At 38.2% G+C, this 22,391-nt stretch overlaps 1 protein-coding gene across 2 annotated transcripts in view; it reads right to left on the reverse strand.

The window, feature by feature from the left end:
- The window catches only part of CNTNAP4 (contactin associated protein family member 4), a 268,149-nt gene that overhangs the window by 47,289 nt on the left and 198,469 nt on the right, over positions 1 to 22,391 (reverse strand). For both annotated transcript variants that reach the window (XM_043434893.1, XM_043434894.1), the window contains 3 exons: positions 21,175 to 21,372; positions 17,433 to 17,589; positions 12,368 to 12,495 (listed from right to left, as the gene is read on the reverse strand). In XM_043434893.1, the coding sequence (XP_043290828.1) occupies positions 12,368 to 12,495; positions 17,433 to 17,589; positions 21,175 to 21,372 (483 nt within the window). The remainder of the gene's footprint in view (positions 1 to 12,367; positions 12,496 to 17,432; positions 17,590 to 21,174; positions 21,373 to 22,391) is intronic.

Raw genomic sequence — 22,391 nt, forward strand, 5'->3', positions numbered from 1 at the left:
CAGATGAACCTAGAGATTATCATACCAAGTGAGTTAATTCAGACAAAGACAGTTATCATATGAGCCTTACACGTGGAATATGAAAATATGATACAAATGAATTTATCTGCAAAATATAAATGGACTCACAGACACAGAAAACGAACTTATGGTTACCAAATGGGAAAAGTGGAGGGCAGGGAGGATAAATTAGGAGTTTGGGATTGACATGTGTGTGTGTTAGTCACTCAGTCATGTCCAACTCTTTATGACCCCATGGACTGTAGCCTGCCAGACTCCACTGTCCATGGAATTCTCTAGGCAAGAATGTTGAAGTGGGTTGCCATTCCCTTCTCCAGGGGATCTTCCTGACCCAGGGATCAAAACCGGGTTTCCTGCATTGCAGGTGGATTCTTTATCACCTGAGCTACTAGGGAAGACCTGACGTATGCATATTACTGTTCATAAAACAGATAGTCAACAAAGACCTACTATACAGCACAGGGAACTCTACACAGAATTCTGGAATCACCTATATGTAAAAATGTATTACTTTAAGTAAATAATAATTAAATAATAATTACTATAGTCTCAATTATATTCATTATAGGGTACTAGAGATATGGAAAGATTCCTTCAGGTATACCACTTATTAACTTTCTAGAATTCAAAACAAATTTCATGAATAATAGGATTCATATATTTTTTTACATAGAAAAGAAAGATGTACCCAGTATTTAATTCTATACATAAGGTAAAAAGAGCCCATGGGGGAAAATTAACTTAGTAGAATATTAAGATTACAATTAATTTTTTAAACATCTGTTTTACCAAACTTTTATTTATATCATTTATTAATGACACTGATTCTCTTTGAAAAAGCAAATATATTTATAGAGACAGAAAGTAGATTAGTTGGCTGGGAAGATGGAAAACTGAAAGATGACAGAGGCTAAGAGGCCTAGAATTCTTTCTCGGGTAATGAAAATGTTCTAAAATTCACTGTGGAAATGGTTACACAATGCTATGAATACACTAACAGTCACTGAATAGTTCACTTTATATGGTGAATTACACAGTATATGAATTACATTTCAATAAAGATGTTTTAAAAAAGGACAATATTTTGACAAATCATTTTTTAAGACACTATGTTTTACTTTTAAAATCAAACTGCATGACATGCTAACACCTCCTTTCCTTCTTTCTCTCTTCCTTTTTCAAAAACCACTTATATGAGATATGACTGACATGTAAAAAGCTGTACATATTTAGGGTATACAACTTGATGAGTTTGGTAACACTACCTTTCTTAAAAGCGAATAAATTAAAATGAAAATACAGAAATGCTAAGGCAAGGGATAATTTACTAGTCAAAGGAATCTTTCTGAACACTTAATCGTTTTAAAAAAGCTCGAAATATGGGTTTCTTTAATGAAAATTTTTATTTTGAGATAACCATAGATTTTCATGGAGTTGTAGGAAATAATAAACATTCTGTGTACCCTTTACCTAATTTCTCCCAATGATTATATCTTGCAAGACTGTGGTCCAATATCATGACCAGGGCATTGGCATGGATATACTTAAGGCGTGGAACATTTTCATCACTATGCTTCACTTTTTTTTTTTTTCCCCATTTACTTTTATTAGTTGGAGGCTAATCACTTTACAATATTGTAGCGGTTTTTGCCATACATTGACATGAATCAGCCATGGATTTACATGTATTCCCCATCCCGATCCCCCCTCCCGCCTCCCTCCCCACCCCATCCCTCTGGGTCTTCCCAGTGCACCAGCCCTGATCACTTGTCTCATGCATCCAACCTGGGCTGGTGATCTGTTTCACCCTTGATAACATACATGTTTCGATGCTACACCAAGGAAACCAGATCTGAAAGAGACATGTGCACCCCAGTGTTCATTGCACCACTGTTTATAATAGCCAGGACATGAAAGCAACCTAGATGCCCATCAGCAGACGAATGGATAAGGAAGCTGTGGTACATATGCTTCACTCTTAAAGGCACACTCTCTTCCATCCTGCCCTCAGGCCCTCTCTAACCCCAAGCAACCACTAATCTGTTCTCCACCGTCATTTGAGGAACCCTCTACAAATAAAGGTGTACAGCATGTAGTCTTTTGAGACTGATAATTTTTTCACTCGTAATTATATCTTAAGATTCACCTGGCTTGTTGTGTATGTCCATAGTTCATTCCTTGTTACTGCTGAGTAGTGTGGCATGGCACGGATGCTCCGCAATTTATTTAACTATGTGCTTGCTGAAAGACATGTGGGTTGGCTCCAGTTTTCAGTCATTACAAATCAAGTTGCTATGAGCATCCTTCTGCAGGTTTTTATACAAATAAGTCTTCAGTTCTCTGGGATAAATGCCAAGGGGTATAATCAGTGATTCTAATGAGAGTTGCATGCTTTTTTTTTTTTTTCAAACTGCCAAAAATGTCCAGAGTTGCTGTATCAATTTACATTCCCAGCAGCATGTATGAGTGATCAGTTTCTCCACATTCTGAGCAGAATTTGTGTTGTCACTAATTTTTTTTTTTTTAATTTTAACCATTCTGAAAGGTGTATGATGCACAAGCTAATAAAGGAAGGTAAAGAGGGGAGACAGAAGAGAGACAGAAGAAAGAGAAAAAGCAAGAAGAGAGGAGAGGGTAACAAGGTGGAGAAACTTTAACAAAATGAGATAAAGGAAGCTCAAGGAAAGAAAATATGATAAAACTCAAGACTTAAAAAATAAAAAGAATTTACTAATGTTGAAGGGTTACCAGAGAAAGTGGAGCTTGCAAAATTATATTATATGATTATCAGTTAAAATGGAATTGATCCTCATTCTTTTTAATGGTTTATATGTAGTCTGCCAAATGGAACAGGACTCTGTCAAACGGAAGAGAAATTAACCAAATCACTAGTCAATATCTTTTTCCAGTCTAAGAATACAACTTCTGCAAAGTTATTTATTGCCTACATGCACCTTTGATTATTTAATGCATTCTGGGCAGCTGTGATTTCTCAGACAGCTGAACAAGTCGATGCAGGCAAAATGAAGAAACTAATTTCAATGACAAGGGTTTCTTAGAACAAGAAACTTAGAACAATCTTTTCAAACCATGTAAGTTCTGAGGGTGTCTTGATTAGACATGAACTTTCAACGCAATGAATTAACTGAGAAGAAATACATTTCACAAAATTAGTAGAAAAATTCAAATGTCAAAGAGCTTAAAAAAAATACTGCCTTGTCACATAATTACTGAGAACAGAAATCGAGATCAGGCTCACAACTCCTGAAACAGATTATAAAATGCAGGCATACCTTTTACCACAACATATCCTGTTTTAGGAGAAAGCAGCAGCACACACATTGCGTTGTTAAGTTACTGACCTGTGAGGTTAACTATTCCTTCGATAATCCAGTCAGAAAAAGCAAATCATCTCAAGCTGGAAAAGTCAGAATTTCCCATAGCAACATTAAAAATCAGAAGATAAAGGAGCACTGTCTACAAATTTCTGAAAGAAAATGTAGGGAGCCTAACTTTTTTTTTTTTTAAGTATTAAGGTAACAGGTAAGTCTTACCAAATTTGCAAGAATTCTGAGAGTAAAGCACATACAAGCTCTTTGGTGAAAAGTAAAAATAGAACATCAATTCATAACGAAATATGAATCAAAAGGTGTCCATCAAAAGACACGTTAAAAAGCTAGAAAAGACAAGGCTGACTGAATCTCTTAGTGCAAGTCCAGTAGGATATTATGTATAAACTGCTGAAGAGTCACAAAATGTGACTCAAAAACATTACATCACTTTCTTATAAGGTTAAACACAGGGTTACCTTATACTCCAGAAGTTCCACTCCTAAATGTATACTCCTAAGAAGTGGAAACATACATGTCCAAAAAAAACACACTTAGACACGGATGTTCACAGCAACATTATTCATAATAGACAAAAAGTGGAACCAACACAAATGGCCAACAACTGATTAGTAGATGATCAAAATGTGGTGTATTCATACGAAGGAACGACTAGGTCTTAAAAAATAAAGAACATTTGATCTAATCTACAGTATGGATAAACTTTGCCAATGTGATGCTAGGTGAAAGAAGCCAATTGCAAAGATCCCACATTCTGTGTTTTTACTTGTATGAAATGTCCAGAATCAGTAAGTCTGCAGAGATAAAGAGTAGATGCCTGGTTGACTAAGGTTGGAGTGGGAGTTTGGGGAAAATGGGAAGTGTGCTAACAGGTACAAGTTTCTTTGTGGGGTATGAAAATGCTCTACAATTGCTTGTGGTGATGGTTATACAACTCCATTTAATATACCGAAACACCATTAGATTGTACACTTCAAATAGGTGAATTACAGGGCACATGGACTGTATCTCAATAAAGCTGTTACCAAAAAACAACATAAAATTAAACCAGCCAACTTCATTTTAGAGTTCAGAGGCAACCAACATTCTCAAGCGTGTGCCAGCTCAGGAAATGCAACACGCTTGAGTCTTTCTAGAGGGAAAAAACAAAGAAAATATCAGTACCTGAAAATGCAATTCATCCAAGAAGAAAAAGAAAAAAATTCATTCATGAATAGAGGGCCTCTGATGACAGGACCAGTGGTTAGTATTCAAAAATAGACAACCATACAAATAATAGCAAAACTAGCAAAAATTGGGAGGTGGGGGGAGAAAAAGAAGAGGAGAGGACAGATATGTGCTAATTTTCATATTTTTTAGAATAGATCAATGCTGTCTAGAATACAAAAGACTTTAATAGAAAACCTAGTGACTCTATAATCTTTAAAACTTTTATAAAGTTTAAGTTAGCCATGATCATGTACACTGAATACATGTTTATTAGGTATATAACTAATATAAATCAATCCCTGTGGCTTCAATTTGTTTCTTCTTTCTCTGTCAGTTTCAGTTCAAAAAGTTAATAAATCAATTTATTTCTGAATCTCTTTTTCTATTCCTCTATCTAGAATAGTGCCTCTTAACCTGGGGTTATTCTGGACCCCAGGAAACATTTGGCAATTTCTGGAGACATACTTTGTTGTCACAACTGGGGAGGATGCTTCTGGCCTCTAGTGGGTAGGGTCCAAGGATACTGCTAAATGTCCCACAAAGGACAGGACAGCCCCCAACCGTCACAAGGAATCACAGCCCAATGGCAAGAGGGCCGAGGTTGGGAAACCCTGCAGTAGCGATATTTAGAAATGTCTGGAATAATGCTCACTCGTACTAGTCACTATTTCTGAATTGTGTGACTCTTGGTGATTACTATAGTCTTTTCTTTGACATATATGTATATCTTAAGATTTTATGACTTCATATCAACTATCATTAATGCTTAAAAGTAAAACAACAAATAAAGGTATGTATGTGTAGAAACTTGTCACAAGACAATATTATTGTAGTCCTGAGAATTATCAAGATTCCCAGTCTCAAAAAATGGAAATCTTTAAAAAGTGTTACAAAGAATGTTTGTTCTCCCACATTTGGGAAGTTTCTTGAATGTCAATGACTAGCTCATAACATAGAAAAGAACAGAAAACAAAAAGCAAAGTAAGTCACAAAATATTTTTTCTCCAAGAAGTAGACAGTGTTTCAGTTTTATAAAAGCACTGTACCATTAGAAGAGTGAAAATCAAAATAATTAAGTAAAATCATGTGCTTATTTGAAAGCACTTTCACTGTCTCAAGCCCACGTACATGAATGACAAATGGCTCAGGATGGAACTAGATGTCCTTTGTAGTATGTGATTTTTTTAAGAACAGAATGTATTTCAAAATGTAATCAAAACTCCTTTAATTAAAATATATTTGCATATCATTTAATAAGTACAATCAAAAACTTACTCCTGTCTCTCACGAATAATTCACAAGCTATAGGTTTCTCGAGCTGTATATGATGGATCATTCTTATTCCTTCATAAACTGCTATTTATTGATTATCTTTCATGTAACAGGTAATGTACTAGGTGTCAAGATACAATAATAAATGAGGAATGGACCTGCTCTTGAGAGGCTCAGAAATAATTAAAAGCCAGAACAAGAAGTATATCTTCATAATTTACTCAACATTCTTTGAAAGTGTAGGAATAAGCCCTCTAGAGACCAGTGGAAGGCTTCGTGGAGAAAGGGTGTGAATGGTTTCAGTAAAAGGATTGGGGGTGTTTCATAGATGAAGGAAAGAAGGCAAGTGAAGAGAAAATGATGCTAGATGCCGTCAGTGGTTGATGAATTTTCTTTGTGCTGAAGGACCTGCAGAAATAGGGGAAGGTCCATGCAGGTATCTTCCTGATTTATGTCAAAACATCACTTAACTCTGTGGGTCAATACTAGACTTCTACTCTTTCTCCTTAGTGTGAGGTGAGGGTGCTAAAGATAACACAAGTGCAATTGGCATGCTCTCTAGATAATTTTTAACACATGCTGAGGTTGAAGAAGTACTGGTCTAGAAGACTTATGATCAGTTCAGTTCAGTCGCTCAGTCGTGTTCGACTCTTTGCTACCCCATGAACTGCAGCACGCCAGGCCTCCCTGTCCATCACCAACTCCCAGAGTCCCCCCAAACCCATGTCCATTGTGTCGGTGATCCCATCCAGCCATCTCACCCTCTGTCGTCCCCTTCTCCCCATGCCCTCAATCTTTCCCAGCATCAGGGTCTTTTCCAATGAGTCAGCTCTCCGCATCAGGTGGCCAAAGTATTGGAGTTTCAGCTTCAACATCAGTCCCTCCAATGAACACCCAGGACTGATCTCCTTTAAGATGGACTGGTTGGATCTCCTTGCAGCCCAAGGGACTCTCAAGAGTCTTCTCCAACACCACAATTCAAAAGCATCAATTCTTCGGCACTCAGCTTTCTTTATAGTCCAACTCTCACATCCATACATGACCACTGGAAAAACCATAGCCTTAACTAGATGGACCTTTGTTGGCAAACTAATGTCTCTGCATTTTAATATGCTATCTATGTTGGTCATAACTTTCCTTCCAAGGAGTAAGCGTCTTTTAATTTCATGGCTGCAATCACCATCCGCAGTGATTTTGGAGCCCAAAAAAATAGTTAGCCACTGTTTCCACTGTTTCCCCATCTGTTTGCCATGAAGTGATGGGACCGGATGCCATGATCTTAGTTTTCCGAATGTTGAGCTTTAAGCCAACTTTTTCACTCTCCTCTTTCACTTTCATCAAGAGGCTCTTTCTGCCATAAGGGTGGTGTCATCTGCATATCCGAGGTTTCTGCCATAAGGGTGGTATCATCTGCATATCTGAGGTTATTGATATTTCTCCCGGCAATCTTGATTCCAACTTGAGCTTCCTCCAGCTGTGCATTTCTCGTGATGTACTCTGCATAGAAGTTAAATAAGCAGGGTGACAATATACAGCCTTGACGTACTCCAGCCGAGAAGAGTTACCCCACATCCAAGGTAAGGAGGGGTGGCTGCGCTTTGCTGGAGTGGCCATGAAGAGATACCTCACCTCCAAGGTAAGAGAAACCCAAGTAAGACGGTAGGTGCTGAGAGAGGGCATCAGAGGGCAGACTTATGATGGCACTCCACAAATGAAGATGGTCCCACTTCTCCTGGGAGAGCAGAAAGGAAAATACCTACACAAACCCTCCTAGTTATCACCTTTCTCTTAACTGTAGACCCAGATGTTTTTCCATGATTTGCTCCTTTGATCCTGTCTCCAAGGTTAGTAAAAGTCAGAAACATATTCAGTAGGATCCTAGGAGTATCCTGGAGAATACCCATGTTACTAAAATCTATACTAGTTTTTATGTCTTACAAGTTTAACTATTGATATTTTTTTAATGACCCAACTTTAAAATTAAGCAACCTTCATTTTTGCTTTAAAAAAAAGTACCATTTTGGTGAGTGATACTGCTAATGGGACAGGTTATACATATGTGAGGACAGGAAATAAATGAAAAATCTCTGTAATTTCCTCTTCATTTCATTGTAAATTTATTTTTAAAATAAAGTCTTTAAAAATTAAGCAACAATAACTATTTGTACTATTTTTAATGTTCAGTTGTGGGTTGTGATTTTTAGGGTTTTTTTTTTTTTGAGTCAGATATACTGAGAATAATTTACATAGAATAAAACTGACTAATTCTGTGTAATTGCTCTAAGAATTTTGACAAATGCTTCAAGTCACATAAGTTACCATAACACTCAAGATATAGAACATCTCCTTTACCTGTTCTCTTTTGCAAAATTCCTCTTGCCTTAAAGCGATTGGCAAAAGAGATCTTTTTTCTGTTCCTATGATTTTGCTTTTTCCAGAATATCTTAGAAATCAAATGATCCAGCACATAGCCTTTTAAGCTGGGCTTCTATTAGTCAGTATCATGCATTGAAGATTCATCTTTGTTGCTGGTGTGTATCAGAAGTGCATTTCTTTTTACTGTTTAGTAATATTCCATCTGGTGTACAGCATAGGTACACCACAGTAAATGGAATGTTTATTCACTGGCTTATTCATTAAACCACTGGTTTATTCATTAAACCACTGACATTTGGGTGGTTTCCAGTTTTAGAAGACTATGCATAAAGTCAATATAAACCTGTGCATACAGATATTTCATTTCTCTTCTGCAAATACCTAGGAGTTGGATTGCTGGATCTTATAGTAAAGGTGTGTTTAGATTTATAAAAAATTGCCAAAGTGACAGTGCCATTTTGCACTTGGCACCAGCAATGCACGAGGAATTCCAGCTGCTCTATATTCTCAGCAGTTGATATTGTCAGGTTTTTTTTGTTTTATTATATTTTTACAATGTCAGCCATTCTGATAGCTATATACCAGTATCTTATTTTGGTGTTAAATGTAGTACATTTCCCTAATGACTAATATTGAAAATCTTTTTATGTGCTTCTTTGAAATCTGTGTATTTTATCTAACAAAATGTATGTGCAAATCATTTGCCCATTTGTTAATCTGAATTTTTTTTAATTGCACTGTTAGAAAGTTCTTCAAATATTCTGGATCCTAGCCTCTATCAGATATGTACTTTGCAAACATATTTTCCCCATGTGTGATTCTTCTTCCCATTTTTTAAACAATGTCATTTTAAAAGCAGTTTTTAATTATGATGAACCTCAATTTATCATTTAAAAATTTATGGATTATGCTCTTGATGCTGTATCTAAAAAACCTTTGCTTAACCCAAAGTCACTAAGATTTTCTTCCATATTTTCTTAGAGAAGTTTTATAGTTTGTGGGTTTACATTTAAGTTTATGATTAATTTGAATTATTTTTGGTATGCAGTTTGACGTATGGTTGAAATTCTTCTGTTTTTGTTTTTGCAAATTGATTCTAATTCTGCTATAAAAGGTACTTTTAAAATTTCAATTTTTCATTACTAGCATATAGAGACATAATTTGTTTTTGAATATTGAACTTGCATCCTATTACAATTGTCTACCTAGAAAACTATGTCATCTATAAATGGAGACATGTTATTTCTTCCTTTCTAATCTATAAGCCTTGAATTCCTCTTCTTTACTTACTACGTGTGCTAGGACCCACAGTATGATACTGAATAGGATTGGTGAGAACAGACACCTTTGTCTAGATCCTGATCTCAGAGAGGAAGCATTAAGTCTGTGACAATTCAGGATAAAGCGTCAGATTTTTAGATTTTCACAAATGTCTTTTAAAATACTGAGGAAGTTAAGTTCCTAGTTTCCTTAATTTTTATAAATAGGATGTTGAATTCTGCCATTTACTTTTCACATATTTTTTTCAAAAAACTTATTTTCATATTCACAAATTCTTTAGGTCAACAATATTTATGAAGTTTCATATCTGCAGAACAACTTTAAAAAAGGGGACTTTATCATTCATATCTTCTGTGCTTTTGGTAAAATGTCTAACAATGTTCTCTGTGACTTCTGACATTAAACAATAATACTAGTAGTAACACAAAATTTTATACCCATCCACATTTTAAAAAATGAAAATAAAGACTTGGAATTAGGGGCCAGCTAGCATCTGGTACCTGTGGGTCTCACTTATTTTTGTTTACTCATCCTGCTTTCTCAAGGCTTCTGGGTTGTTTTTTCTTTCCTAGAAAAACATGGCTAGATATGAAAATGTCAGCATCCCTGGTTTGTGTGATAAGACCAAGATACTACTTTTTTTTTCATCTTTCCATTTTTCTGTTCAAAGAAAATCTAAGAATTCTGTGTCTCATGAATCATTCTTACTGATTCAACAAATGGTGCCACCAGCTTTACTCAAGTCAGAAACCTGGCGGTCATCTTCATACTCTGCCACCCTCACCCCAAATCGTATTGAATTTACCTCCCTGATTGAGCCCCTTATCTAAGCCCCATGCCAACCATTGCCTAGTTCAAGCCTTCGTTATTGTCCTTGCCTTACACTCAAAAGTCACTTTCCTGGATCATGAAAACTAAGCCAGTTCTCAGTCTTAAAATATCCCAGTCCTAATTAGTGTTCCAACCCTGACGCCTTCAGGATAACTTTCACATAACTTTCCTCTGCTTATAAGGCCCACTTTGCATGATTCCGTATCTAGAAGCCCTACATATGCCCTGTTTATCTCATTTGGAAAGGGAAAAAAAAAAATGTGTCTAGGGCTTTGCACCTTCAGGGGTGCAGGCTACCCACACAGAGAAAATGGGGGGCATTCATTACTCTGACACTGCTGCTCTTCAGACAGGGTCCTTTATGCAGAAAATGCTCTGTGAATTCATGTGAGGATGAGACCCAACCCCTAGGTAGACATGGTGGACAGGAAGGCCAGGGAAAACTCAGTGACTCTTAATGTCCGAGGTTAACCCGCAGGTCTCCAAACACTTACGCTATTTTTAATCCTTGTTCTAATATTGTGAGCCTCCCCCTGTACCCCCATTCTCGTAACAGCTGAATGCTTGGTTTCTCAGCCTCACACCACAGACCTCCTGGACCAGATACGCTCTGAGGTGGAGGGCTGTCTTAAGCATTGCAGGATATTCACAGCATTCCTGGCCGCTCCCTCTGGATCCAGTAGCACTCAACCCCCCACAGTTGCGACAGCCAGAAATGTCTCCACATATTGCCAAATATCCCCTAAGGGAGCGCGTCGCCTGGGAAGGAGGAGCTCTGCTCTGAGTGAAAAGATGCTGTGTGCTCAAGTTTAAGACGGGAAGTCTGCAAGAAAGAACCCCTAAGGAATTGAGTCGGCACTGACCTCAGTCAAAGCAGAACAATTCCCCAGGGATGGTGGTAAACGGGGGAAGCCGGCCTGAGCCCCTACAGCGTTCAGATCAGAGCCAGCTGTGAGGAGCGCATGTGATGAATAGAACAATTTCTCCATTGTCACGCAAAATCATTGCACTTCTCTGGATGCAGCCTGCGTTTACAACCTCATCTCTTTGCACATAACTTTTCCCTCCATGAAATATCCTATGTCATCTTCAAGTGACTGTGTAAGGCCTACTGGCAGACCAGGAAGTTGAGATGATAAAGATTAGGGATGGTAGGTATAATGGCGGGTCATTTTTTTTTTACAATGTACATACACCTTTTTATAGGCCAGTATCATCTTTGCTTTTTAGTTAAGCAACTTCCGCTATGCATCTCCATAAATCCAACGCATTGTCAGATCAACTCTTTCTCTGTTGAGCCTCTGGAATAAACCTTCATTTCAGGATATACTTTTAAGGTAAATAGATATTTCTTCTATTTGCATGTTAAGTTCTGGAAGTAACTAAAAGCATAAAAAAGTAATGAATCAATCTCGAACCTAACTGACTTCAGAGAGGTTATAAATGGCCACATATGCTCATTTCATTCTCTGCTGAAAATATGTATTTTCTGTGACACTATATTTTAATTAAAAAATTCTGGTTCAGAGTATTCATATATTGAATATACAAAACAGCAGGTCCCACTGATTGAGAGTAAGAACACACACACAAACTGGGGGGGGGGGTGGAAAGAGAGAATGAAAGTTCAAATATGTTTGATTAAACTGACTTTGATTTTCCTGATGTTCTAATTTCACCCCAGGCCCAACAGTAGAAAACTCACCATACATCCTTAATAATGTTATGCAGCACTGAGGTGTTCCTATACGGATAAAGGCATGTAGACACTGAGGAAGGAGGGAATGAATTTATGAACCAGCCAAACAGAGATGCTTTGTGGGCTCTTTCTTTGGAGTCTTAAGGCCTGCTGTCCCGGCATTCATTCCAGGGCTTTCCATTCTATAGGGGCACTCTGTTGACTGACAAGGGGGATTATTTCAGACACTGCTTATGGGTTTTCAAAAGAGAAGTCTGACTAGTTATTACGTGGCAACGTGGCTCTTAGGTGACACCTCTTTCCTCAGACAGGTTGAGGAACCACTTACTGTCTCCGCGGCACAGCAGAGGCCCCAGCCTGTAAGCTGCTTCTGAATGCGGCCGCCCAGTGTCTGTGATCACAATCTTAGTCACCGGCAGATGTTCTTTATAAGAAAGGAACCCAGTGTCGTTGGTCCTGAAAGACAGTAACAACAAGCTTCTTAAATTACTCTGATTAACATAGTTAGGGAGTAAACAATAGTCCTTATTGCATTTCAAAGCCAAGATGTTCTGAGTAAATGGGTACACAGAAAAGAGTCAGGATCAAATTGCTCCTCTGAGGATGAAAAAACAGGGCAGCATTTTAGTGTTCCTTGCAGTTGGAATATAGCTGGCGGTTTTAAGTTCTGTTGGCCATTTTTTGCCTTTTAAATGAGGTGGTTAACCCATTGCCATTTAATGTAATGATTGATAGTGCATTTTTAGATCTATCATTTTGGTATTTCTTTCTTATTTTTTCCCCCCACAGGACATCTTGTATTTCTGCTCCCTCTATCATGCCTCCTCTTGGTTTACTCCATATTTCTTTTGGTATTCAATTTTATTTTTTCAGTCACTCTTTAGCCACATATCTGCTTATTTTATTTTAATATTTGCTTCATGGATTATAAGACGCATCCTTAATTCATCACAGTCTACTTAGATTTTATGTTGTATTACTTAAAATGTCACAAGCTTACTATGGGATAATTTTTAACACCCTTCCCTACACAAACACCTGTTCTTTATGCCACAGTTGCAATATATTTTAAATCCAGATGCTACAAACTTTATAATACAATTAAATAGTGAATTTTAATTTATTTAATCAAGAGAAAAATTTAAACACTGCTTTTTCCATTTACTGACTTATTCATGATTCCCAGTGCCCTTCATTCCCGCCTGAAGATCTGTTTTAAACGGTCTGTTTAGCCTGAAGAATTTCTATCACTATTTCTTACGGTACAGTTCTGCTGACAACAAATTCTCTCTGCATTCGTTTAATCTGAACAGGACTTTATTTTACTTTCATTTGTGAAATGTATTTTTGTCCTCTGTAAAAGTCTAGGTCGACACTGCCTCCTCTTTCCCTGCGAAAGGTGTCATTTCATTGTCTTCTGATGGGAGGTCACCTTCATTTGCATCCTGATTTCTCTGTGTGGAAGGTGTTCCACCAGATTCACCCAAACTGGCTACTTTCAAGACATCAATGAAGTTGTATTAGTTATCTGCTGATACTAATGCATAACAAATTATCCCCTAAAACAAAGTGGTGACTTAAGACCTTTTATATAATGTGTGATTATTCTGCTTTACGACCCTCTGGTTCAGCGTCTCTCTCAAGGCTACACTCAAAGTGTTGGCAAGGATTGCAGTCAAATCAGTGCTTGGGTGGGGAAGGCTCACTCCTGTGCTATTGGCTATCCTACCTCTTCTGGGCACTGAACTGAGAGCCTTGGGTATTTACCAGTTGTTGGTTGAGGGCGACCCTCGATTCTTTGTCCACAACAGCTCACAACATGGCAGGCTGCTGAATCAAACAAGAAGGCTAGGAGATGCAGAGAGTGAATTTCAAGCATGTTATAAGTCATGGTCTTTTGTAACTCAGTCTCTGAAGTGACATCTCGTCATTTTATCATATGCTATTCTTTAAAAGCAAGTCACAAGGTCCATGCAACATACAAGAGAAGGAAATTACACAGTGGTGTGAATAACAGGCAGTGTGTATAATCGGGGGCCATCTCGGGGGCTTGCTTCCAGAGACGTTTATTAAGCAAATTTGAGAGATTTTCAGCCATGGTTTCATCAAACGATATATACTTTTGCCTCATTTTATTTCCTGCCATTCTGGGACTCCAATTTCTTGCCTGTTAAATCATAGATATTTTCCCACAAGCCACAAAGGGTCTGTCAATTTTTCTTTCAATTTTTTTTTTTTCCTGTGTTCTTCAGATTGAATGATTTCTACTGGTCTGTCTTCAGGTTTACTGAAGATTTCTTTTGCTAACTCCCATAAGAGTTGAAACCTATGCCATGAATATTTAACCTCAGATGCTGCACTTTTCTATTCTAAAATGTCCATCACCAACTCCCGGAGTCTACCCAAACCCATGTCCATCGAGTCGATGATCCCATCCAGCCATCTCACCCTCTGTTGTCCCCTTCTCCCCATGCCCTCAACCTTTCCCAGCATCAGGGTCTATTCAAATGAGTCATCTCTTCACATCAGGTAGCCAAAGTATTGGAGTTTCAGCTTCAGCATCAGTCCCTCTAATGAACACCCAGGACTAATCGCCTTTAGGATGGATTGGTTGGATCTCCTTGCAGTCCAAGGGACTCTCAAGAGTCTTCTCCAACACCACAGTTCAAAAGCATTAATTCTCTGGCGCTCAGCTTTCTTTATAGTCCAACTCTCACATCCATACATGACCACTGGAAAAACCATAGCTTTGACTAGACGGACCTTTGTTGGCAAAGTAATGTCTCTGCTTTTTAAGATGCTGTGTAGGTTGCTCATAACTTTCCTTCCAAGGAGTTAGCGTCTCTTAATTTCACGGCTACAATCACTATCTGCAGTAATTTGGAGAACTCCAAAATAATGTCAGCCACTGTTTCCCCATCTATTTGCCATGAAGTGATGGGACTGGGTGCCGTGATCTTAGTTTTCTGAATGTTGAGCTTTAAGCCAACTTTTTCCCTCTCCTCTTTCACTTTCATCAAGAGGCTCTTTAATTCTTCACTTTCTGCCATAAGGGTGGTGTCATCTGCATATCTGAGGTTATTGACATTTCTCCCAGCAATCTTGATTCCAGCTTGTGCTTCTTCCAGTCCAGCATTTCTCAAGATGTACTCTGCATAGAAGTTAAATAAGCAGGGTGACAATATACAGCCTTGACGTACTCCTTTTCCTATTTGGAACCAGTCTGTTGTTCCATGTCCAGTTCTAACTGTTGCTTCTCCTGACCTGCATACAGGTTTCTCAGGAGGCAGGTCAGGTGGCCTGGAATTCCCATCTCTTTCAGAATTTTCCACAGTTTACTGTGATCCACACAGTCGAAGGCTTTGGCATAGTCAATAAAGCAGAAAGCAGAAATAGATATTTTTCTGGAACTGTCTTGCTTTTTCGATGATCCAGCAGATGTTGGCAATTTGATCTCTTGTTCCTCTGCCTTTTCTAAAAACAGCTAGAACATCTGGAAGTTCACAGTTCACGTATTGCTGAAGCCTGGCTTGGAGAATTTTGAGGATTATTTTACTAGCATGTGAGATGAGTGCAATTGTGTGGTAGTTTGAGCATTTTTTGGCATTGCCTTTCTTGGGGATTGTAATGAAAACTGACCTTTTCCAGTCCTGTGGCCATTGCTGTTTTCTCCAAATTTGCTGGCCTACTGAGTGCAGCACTTTCACAGCATCATCTTTCAGGATTTGAAATAGCTCAACTGGAATTCCATCACCTCCATTAGCTTTGTTCGTAGTGATGCTTTCTGAGGCCCACTTGACTTCACATTCCAGGATGTCTGGCTCTAGGTGAGTGATCACACCATCGTGGTTATCTGGGTCGTGAAGATCTTTTTTGTACAGTTCTTCTGTTTATTCTTGCCACCTCTTTTTAATATCTTCTGCTTTTGTTAGGTCCATACCATTTCTGTCCTTTATCGAAACCATCTTTGCATGAAATATTCCCTTGGTATCTCTAATTTTCTTGAAGAGACCTCTAGTCTTTCCCATTCTATTGTTTTCCTCTATTTCTTTGCATTGATGGCTGAGGAAGGCTTTCTTATCTCTCCTTGCTTCAAGTAGGTGTTTTTAATAAATAGTTTTCCTGGGATTATAAATGTTATTTGGGATTAGGTTAGTTCTACACAAGCTACTTAAGCATAAGCAGAGTTTAATATGAAAAGTTTCAAAATCTTATTTTTAAAAATTATTTTTGATGAATAAAATGTCATGCAGAGACAGGAGAGTTATTGGTGACTGATGTTGCTGTTTAGTTGCTACGTCATGTCTTTAGTGACCCCATGGACTGTAGCCCGCCAGGCTCCTCTGTCCATGGGCTTTCCCAGGCAAGAATACTGGAATGGACTGCCATTTCCTTCTCCAGGCAATCTTCCTGACCCTAGGACTGAACCCACATCTCCTGCATTGGCAGGTAGATTCTCTACCACTGAGCCACCTGGGAAGCCTATTGGTGATTAGATTAATTAAAAAAATTTTTTTATTCACATTTTAAAATATACTGTGGGCATTTGTGTGTGTGTGTGTGTGTGTGTGAAGGCAGCGAGAAGAAAAAAGTATTTTCCAAAACTAGTAGAAATTTTGAGAAACCGGACTTTAAGTAAGAGAGACAATGTTCTTCATGCTGAACACATAACAATAAAAGTACAATAATTTCTCCATACAGATGCCTCCTTTAGAGGCATAAAATAATTTGATTTTTGATATAACACAGTCTTTGATATTTTTCAAATGAATAAATGTGATGTCAAATGAATAAATAAAATATTTCGTGTTCAATATAAAATCTAAATATTATAGATTTCCTTTTTCAAAATATGATAAACAGAATATCAGTTTTTCATAGTATAGTGCATCCTTTAAGAAAATAAAAGGGCTACGTGTTTAAGTAATTGGGGGAAAGTCTAAGCTTACATATTTAAAGGTTTATAGGCAAGACTACTGAAGAGATATGTTAGTAACTAAATATATTTATTTAAATATAATTTATGTAAATTTTAACTTATTTATGTAACTATGTTTTGAGAATATAATTCTTAATTATACTTAATTTCAAAGATAATGATAATTGACTCAAAATGAAAAGCAAGCATGAAACAGATGCCTCTGTTTCATCATATTACAAAAATAAAAGGTGCATGACCCATGCTTTATTACCACAAAATTCAAATAAAGAGATCATGATCTTCCCATCTAGAAATCAGATTAGTTGTAATACATTTCATCAAAACATACCTTTATCTAATTTCTTCACTGTACTAAGTTTTTCAGTATCTACCTACCTATATATGTGGCAGTGATTCATTTAAAAAAATTAATAATAAACTCGATTTTGCATAAGGAAATCATAAAAATCACCATTCATTCCGGTCAGCGTCACAGTTGCAGTAATACTGAGAATCAACGCAGTTCCCCTCCAATCCACAGGTACATTTCTGAGGATCAGGCAAAGAACCTCCCCAGTAAGTTTGTGTTTCATTGGTTCTTCCAACCCACCAGCTCAGAGGGGTTCCATCTGAAAAATAAAGGTGAGAAAAACGACATCTGCTTTATAACCCGTGACCTTCCATCCCAGTATAATTCCCTTCCTTACCAAATCATTAAAAAGAATGAAAGGAGAGAAGACTGGTTTGATGTAATGATATTCCAAACTTCATAACTGATGGTATTTTCTTAAGAAAGCTTTAAAAAAATTTTTCATTATTTAAGCTTAAATGATTTGATATATTTTTCTTTGAGTAGAAAAGAAACCAGCAGTTTCTATTTAATTCAGGCATAATAGTAAAAAATAAAACATATTGTGAGTTCACACATGCCATCTCCTTAAAAATAATTTTTTGAAACAAGAAGGCATCAAATTATAATCCACGGTATTTAACATATGAGAAACAAAATTGATCTGAGAACATAAAATGCCTATTAGAACATTATGAAATGCTGTGTAAAGTCAGTGATTTATCTCAATATACTTATTGACTAAAGATAAACTCGCTGTTTAGGCATGGTATGGCACTCCCTCACTATGATTCAAGATATATTCGAAAGTATATATTTTTTCTTCTGTTTACAGGCTTGGCTACTTCTTCAGAGACTACAGAAATAACACTGAAAGATCTTTATGCTCAAAGCAAATACGACACTCAAAAACAAAGTTTCCCTCAACCAAATGCATTTCTTTCTATGATGAATGTTCAGTTACCAGCTCCTTCACAGAGCTAAGACTAAAATGATGTCAAGAAGCTAGAGCAACGAATAGACGGAATATTTAGATATGGTCTGCAGGCAATCTGTCTTAGGGGAAAAACAAGTTAGAGGGGGAAAATCACAGTCACTGGAGAGTCAGGGCGAGAGAAGGAGGTGACATCCAATCAGTCGGCTCCTCAAAGGTGCACGATCATTTTTCCATTGACTTTCAAACCTTTCAAGTTGTGGCCATTAGCCTTACTTTTACTAATTTCTCCCTTGCTTACAAATGCCAGTGCTCATTAAATCTTACTATTACATTGGATCTGTGCTAATGCAGATAACTTCTGACTCAGCATTACTATACATTCTTGTGCACTATGCCAAGAAGTCAAGGAGCTGTTGGAGGCTTGTGTTAATGTACTACTCAATATCAACAGCCTTCATCCTCTTTAACTGAATGATTACCTCATCAACTGAAGGCAAAACCTACTTGAAACATTTAATAGATCTATTTCGACATACTGCTTAAAACATTATGTGGTTATAGATTTTTAAAAAATAAATCATTATTCTTAAATACTGAATAGTCTTTTCACATCTAAATTTGCTATCTTCCCTATGAAGTAGAAACCACTGACTGTTTTAAAGATACCAAATACCTCTGATTTCCTTAGTCTTACTGAAGTGTCCTAAAGAATTTATATAAGAAAGAATTCTTAAAAGCATTAGAAAAATTTAAAGTAGAAATTAAAATGATAAAATATCAGGGATGACAGTGGATCACTTCTACTCCCGTAGTTATGAATAAAATTCCAAATGGCTTGAGTATTCACACTGACCACCCTTCCCGTGTGCTGAGCTGGAGGACCCATACCTTGCTGGAATGTTTCACAAACATTTCAACTTTATTCATCCACAATCACAGCACCATTATTGCTTGGTGCTGCTATAGTTTCAAGATTTGAAACTGTAAATTTAACTTGCCTCACACCACCTTCCTGATCTTTCCCATACATTCCTTATTAACCACCTCAAAATCCAAACTGTTCCCTCTTTTCCACCTCAAATCCATTCTATATGGATTCTAGGGTCATGGACCTGAAGAAAATCTGTGTATTCAATGGTTACCCCCAACCCCAGTTCTACAGCCTTCTAGAGTTGACTATCCCCTTCGCCAGTGGCTCCCAAGCCTGGCTGAAACACCTGGGGAGCCTCAGAGCAAGATGTGCGGCACCACCAGCCCTGATGGCAGGGAACACCTTCACACTTAGGGCCACCCCCTCGTCGCCGTGCGGGGCTCAGCTCACTAACATTCTTGGGGATTTCGTTTTCTGGTTCTTTTGGAGTTTGACTCATTTGTGACTCTGACGATTGTCTTTCCTTTTCTTTCTTCTCTAGTCAAGCAACTTAGTTCCATTTTGTTTCATCACATTCATTTACTCTTCTGTATTTATGGTTCTCTTTCCTCTTAGAAGGGTTTCCCTTGTGGCTCAGCTGGTAAAGAATCTGCCTGCAATACGGGGACCTGGGTTCAATTCCTGGGTTGGAAAGATACCCTGAAGAAGGAAAATGTTACCCTCTCCAGTATTCTTTGTTCATGGGATCACAAAGAGTCAGCCACAACTGAGTGACTTTCTATTTTCCTCTTAGACTACACTTCCATACTTGCTTATCTATTTTTTTTAAATAGAATTCCAAGACAGATATTCACTAGCAATAAACCATCAGTTGAATACTAAACTGGTAGGATCACTGTAAGCATGATGCACTGGAGAGCTGGAAAGAGGTGAGTGAAGTGAAGTCGCTCAGTCGTGTCCGACTCTTTGCGACCCCATGGACTGTAGCTCCTCAGTCCATGGGATTTTCCAGGCAAGAGTACTGGAGTAGGTTGCCATTTCCTTCTCCAGGGGATCTTCTCAACCCAGGGGTCAAACCCAGGTCTCCTGCATTGCAGGCAGACACTTTACCATCTGAGCCACGAGGGAAGCTCACTTCATTTCACTTTATATGTGTTACCCCACCCGCCACCTGGAGGCGGGGAGGTGTCTCGACAGAAGAGTCTGTATTGGACAGAGGAGCAAGGAGGACATCAGAGCTGCTTCAACAGTACAGGGTCCTGATGGAAGCAGTGTCTCTTAAAGGTTAGTTTTCTTTACACAGAGTAATCTTTTGGATGCTGTGTTGGGTGGGTAGGAGATAAGGACTGATGGCCAGTTGAGAGGCCAGTAGGAAAGGTCTTGCAATAGCTTCATGTATCAGGTCATTAAGGCTTACACAGAGGCAGACCTGGAGGGACTCGAGACAGTCTCACATCATGAGACGTTCCAAGGGAGAAAACAGAGAGTAGAACCCGGATTTAGGAGCAGACTGGTTATTAAAGGTAGAATGAGAAAGAGTTAAACAAGGTTTTCTGACTCCTATTTGAGCTGATGGGGAAAAAAGCCATGTTTCCAGCAGGCTGCTCTAATTTTCAGTTATACCCAGAGGGTAACTTGTCAACAATCCGTGGAAGAGTCACACGGAAGAGTCACTTTCAGAAAACGGCGTCGTATTTTTATTAGCTCTTTCCCATGATAAACACAAACTAATGTGCCGCTTGCCCTTTAGGAGGGCAAACACTGCGCATTCACCGAGGAGGAGAAGGAGGCCGGTGCCGTGCAGGCCTCCGACCGAGGCCCGGAGGAGACGCCAGAGACAACCACGGCTGTGAGCAAAGCTCAGGGTAGCTGACCCTGCTCCTTCCTTCAGGCGATAGCGTCTCCGTGACTTCCCGACTGTGACGGGCTTGCTCCGCGCTTGGGGAGCACAGGCCCTGGGCGGCTCTCAGCCACCACCGTGGCAGAATCACACCCTGCAGGAGCTGGCGCGGGCGGGCGCCCCGCGGGGAGGGGGACGGGTGCCCCAGTGCGCTTACCTTCCTTGCTGACGAGCCGTGACTTCTTGCAGTAGTAGGTCAGCTCCTGCTCACAGTGCTCTGCGCGGTTAATGGTGGCCTGGAGCTGCTCCATGCTGGCCACATACTCGAAAAGCCCCGTGTAGGGGTGCTCTGGGCTGGTATTTCGGACTCTTGTGACGTCAGAGCCATTGTGCTGTACGATGGTCCACGCAGTTTCTTGGATGCAGAAATGGGGGAAGAAAGAGAGGAGACCATCACTAGTCTGCAAAAGTTAAAATAAATAAAGAAAATCAAAATCACCTTTTATCGGAGTCAAACTTTTCTAGTCATCAAACCTCTCTGAGAGGTAGAATCAACACAAATGGATTCTTAAAATTTTTAAATTATAGTAAAATGATTCTTTTCCCTGAAGTTTATATGATTGCCATGCATTGCAGTGTTTTTATTCTACTTTTTCATATAATTCAGCCAGAAAACATTCATGGTAAAAATATTAAGAAAACTGACTATTAAATTTGTACATTTCATCAAATCTGATATTCTACTTTTAAAAGATACATTATTAATTTTGTTTAAGAAAGAAAAGAATAATGCTGCCTATTATAACTGTAAAACTTTGCTGATTGTTGATACGTCCTGAATTCAGAGATGTTAAAGTATGAAAAAATGCATCTTTGAATCTGTAAAATATTTTAAATTACATAACATAAGCAATCATTTATCCATTCTTGGAAATCATCCATGCTGCCAGCAAAAAGAAAGTCAACCTTTTATGGCCCATGTATCTCCCTTCAGACAACTTTTAATTATGAGTGTACATCTATTTCCTTTTCAAATCAAGCTTTGGAGAATTTTTTTTAAATGATATGGGAAAATGTACAAAATATTTAAGTGGGGAATGCAGGATACAAAACTATATGTAATATGATTAATCTACATACACAAACACATACACATCAATACATATTCATAGGACACAGATGTTAGGAAATTACACCAGAATTACACCTATTTCTTTTAAAATCAAATTTGAAAAATCCATTCTGGTACCATGTGATCTGCGCAGTTACTCAGTGCAAGAGCAAGTCATGCTTCTGAATACGTAACACAGTATCAGCATCTCGACTCACAAGAAAAATAAAACATCTCTGCGTAGGTGCGAGAGCTATCACTATTGGTACCTGATAGTCTGTAAACATTTCCATCACACTGATTACCAGAATTATTTAGATGAA

Source organism: Cervus canadensis, chromosome 18 (assembly GCF_019320065.1).
Source record: "Cervus canadensis isolate Bull #8, Minnesota chromosome 18, ASM1932006v1, whole genome shotgun sequence".
Classification (NCBI taxonomy): Eukaryota; Metazoa; Chordata; class Mammalia; order Artiodactyla; family Cervidae; genus Cervus; species Cervus canadensis.